This window comes from Otolemur garnettii, unplaced genomic scaffold (assembly GCF_000181295.1).
Source record: "Otolemur garnettii isolate 467f Iridium unplaced genomic scaffold, OtoGar3 scaffold00079, whole genome shotgun sequence".
In the NCBI taxonomy this organism is placed as follows: Eukaryota; Metazoa; Chordata; class Mammalia; order Primates; family Galagidae; genus Otolemur; species Otolemur garnettii.
This window is the reverse complement of record NW_003852474.1, coordinates 8065-11653: the sequence shown is the minus strand read 5'-3', so window position 1 is coordinate 11653 and position 3589 is coordinate 8065. Positions and strand designations below refer to the sequence as shown.

At 41.6% G+C, this 3589-nt stretch overlaps 1 protein-coding gene across 1 annotated transcript in view; it reads left to right on the top strand.

Annotated features, from left to right (window-relative positions):
* LOC100966376 (sulfotransferase 1C3-like) overlaps positions 1–2020 on the top strand; it is a 16700-nt gene extending 14680 nt beyond the window's left edge. The window contains exons 6-8 of the mRNA XM_003794305.2: positions 185–279; positions 408–588; positions 1908–2020. Of these exons, the coding sequence (XP_003794353.1) occupies positions 185–279; positions 408–588; positions 1908–2020 (389 nt within the window). The remainder of the gene's footprint in view (positions 1–184; positions 280–407; positions 589–1907) is intronic.
* The last annotated feature ends 1569 nt before the right edge of the window (positions 2021–3589 follow it).

Sequence of the window (3589 nt, the reverse complement as noted above, 5' to 3'; positions counted from 1 at the left end):
GTGGACACTTCCTCTGTGGACAAGATTTGTATCATCCTTCAAACAAATCTTTATGCCCACTTTGCACATTCAGAAGTAAGCTGAATGCAAGTTATGGGTAGTTATTTTCCAGAAACATTAAATTATCTCATTGCCTTGGGTTTGGCCTGGTATTGAAAACTAACAGAGCTCCTACCTCTTCCAGTGGCTTATGGGTCCTGGTATGACCACGTGAAGGGGTGGTGGGATGCAAAGGACAAACACCAGATCCTCTATCTCTTCTATGAGGACATAAAAAAGGTAAGTGGCACTAAGGTGGGTGAGACCTAACTCTGCCTCCTCAGGAGGCAGACAACAGGCTGTCTCTTGAGTTGGCCAAGCTCTTCCTTCTTCACCCTCTTCATAATGCCATTTTCCTCCATTGACAGAATCCAAAATGTGAGATCTACAAGGTGTTAGACTTCTTGGAGAAAACGTTGTCAGAGGACATTATAAATAAGATCATCCACCACACCTCATTTGAAGTAATGAGCAAAAATCCCATGACAAACCAAACCGCTGTGCCTTCCAACATATTTGATCACACCATCTCAAAATTCTTGAGGAAAGGTTAGTGACATTTTTGTAATTTAATTCAATTCCAAAAATATTGTGTCATATGTGCAAAAATAAATTTAAACTCATTTTTCTGGAAAAAGTGACATAATCCAGTCAAATTGAGAGTTTCTTCTCCCTTCACCCTCCCTGTTTGGAGAAACACATGCTGGGACTTCTCACACTTGAGTCACATCAGAATCTCCTGTAGGCCTTGCTAGCACACTGACTGCTGGTCCCCACTCCCAGAGAGTCTCACTGAGTAGGTTGGGAAGTGGTCTGAGACTTCACCTTTCTCACATATTCTCAGGCAATGCTGATGGTGCCCTTTGCTATGAGGACCACCACCCTTTGTGAATATGAAACCCAGGACAACTATAGCCTCCTCCCTGAAGGCTCTTGCATCCTCTGAGCAGTATTGAACACTTTCTCCTTTGATTCTTCACTGGTTTTGTTCAGAGCTCTAGATTAGCACTTAGTACTTAGATTTTTAACTATTTATTCTTACATTTATCTTTGCAGTAAGACTACGGAGTGTCCAGAGGAGAATGTGGTATTCAGTTTTATTCCACTGGTACCTAGTATAGGACTTCCTACCTTATAGGAACTCAATGAACATCTGTCTAGTGAATGAGCAAGCAAGTGCATGAATGAATAAAACAGACTTTATTTCTGCATTCAAGAGATTAATAGTCCAGCAAAAAAAAGAGCAATAGATACAACAATTAATGATAAGAAAGGAAAGTGGGAAATCCTGGGGGGCCCCAAATAACAGCTCACCTGAATGGAACAAAATCACTTTAAGGAACCATTCACCCATTCTGAATATTCTATTTCATTGGTTGCAAGGTAAAGTCTAGAATTTAATATTAGTGTTCATTATTCTTCATAATAATCTTCTTGCCAGGGGATAGAAACCCAGTAGGAACAAAACCCTAGGAGAAGTGAGGTAAACATTCCCCCAGGTCTGCCTTGGTCTGCCCAGGTGTACCATTTGGCACTGTTATCCAAATGCCAGCTGTGATGATAAGAGTGTCTTTAATTTCACCGGACAAGTAACACCTTCATTAGTGAGATCATTGTCAGATCTTTCACCGTCCCTGAGGGGCAGTGTATGAATTCCTCAAGGAAGTGGTACCTAGTTGCAGACTTCAGATTAGGAAGTCTTCTTCCCAATTGTGCTAGGAAGCAGAATGCTCCAGCCCGGGTGGGGTGCCTCAGTGGGGGCTGTGAAATTTGAAGAAGTAGAATGGGCATGCTGTGGGCTTTGTAGTGGGAAGATCAGGTGGAGTGAGGCTGAGGGACCATCCGTGAACTTCTTTGCTCTCCTACAGGGATGCCTGGAGACTGGAAGAACTATTTTACTGTGGCTATGAATGAGAAATTTGATGAGCATTATGAGAAGAAGATGGCAGGGGCCACACTGCCCTTCTGCACAGAGATCTAAGAAGAACAAAATCAGACAGAGACCAGGCCTAGTACCCTGCTTTTTATCCTTTTGGGTGGGTAGGTGTGGTGGAGGGGGGAACTCATTAGCATTCAGTTCCTGTGCCCAGGGACTTGGCTAGTCTGGTGCAATACTGAACATGATTTAAAATGCCAGCTAACCTTGTTACTATAGTAAATAAAATAAGATGGACAGCAGAGGCTGGCATTGTGGGGATTTTTAAAATACAGGTATGTTTTATTGTAAATGACAGATAAAGTATGAATAAACAATTGAATCGTGCATTCTCATGTGTGATCTTATATGGATGTCACAACAAAATAACAGGTAGTTATAATGAGACCAGTTATTTAGAGAAAGGACTGTACTCAGTCATGGAGCTTTTGTGTATAAAATATTTCTTATAAGAGGGAAAGGCTAATAAGTAAATTTCAGAATCACAACTTATTAATAGAAAAATAATGTGTATATACATAAAATGCTTCTGAAAACAACAAATCAAACAGAGAGCAGGATTAATTTTCCCAAATTTAATTTGTACCTCATTTTTTTTTTTTTTTGAGACAGAGCCTCAAGCTGTCCCCTGGGTAGAGTGCTGTGACATCACAGCTCACAGCAACCTCCAACTCCTGGGCTCAAGCGAGTCTCCTGCCTCAGCCTCCCAAGTAGCTGGGACCACAGGCGCCCGCCACAATGCCTGGCTATTTTTTGGTTGCAGCTGTCATTGTTGTTTGGTGGGCCCAGGCTGGATTCGAACCTGCCACCTTAGGTGTATGTGGCTGGTGCCCTAGCCACTTGAGCCACAGGCGCCGAGCCTGTACTTTATTTTTTAAGCAATAAAGCCTGACTTTAAAAAAATCCAGCAGTGAGTGCCACTGAAAAATCTTTTGATGATATGAATAAAACTGCTTAAGATTTGGTACAAAAGCATTTAGGACTTTGGATTGCCATTTCCCTTAATGAGACTTTTTTATATCACTAACAATATGTATTACCTCAGATTTATTATAAATTCAGGGCTTCAACCATGCTCCACTGAAGACCTGGCTTTCTATATAACCAATAATGATTATCTTATTAAAGGGATGGTTCTGAGATGCATCACTGCTGGGGTGGCTGCCAGCTGGACAGGGAGCCTCAGAGAAGCTACTGGCCCAATAGAGACAAGGGACTTACTTGTCCCCAAGAAAGCAAGGAGCATGTCAAGAAAATGGAGAGATTTCCAGAGTTTTAAACTCAGAAATAATTTGAGTGAAATTGAACAGGATGGTATAACTGTCTTCTCAAACATTAACCAGGAACCATATACAGAAATCCTAATGCACAGAACAAAGTAATCTCCCTGTGTTGGCAATTACTGTCCCTACTTCATTAAAGTAATAAAGCAAAAGAGGAATAGGATCCCATTTTCTAGCCATATTTGAGGGAAAACATATTTGAAGGCATAGAGTAGATGATGAGATCTTTAAGAAAGAAAAGCAGTTTGTCCCTAGGTCCTATGAGGAAGAGAGAGACTGAGCACAGGGAGTCCAAGCCAACTGAGAGGTGGCCCTGGAGTTTCTCCTCCAG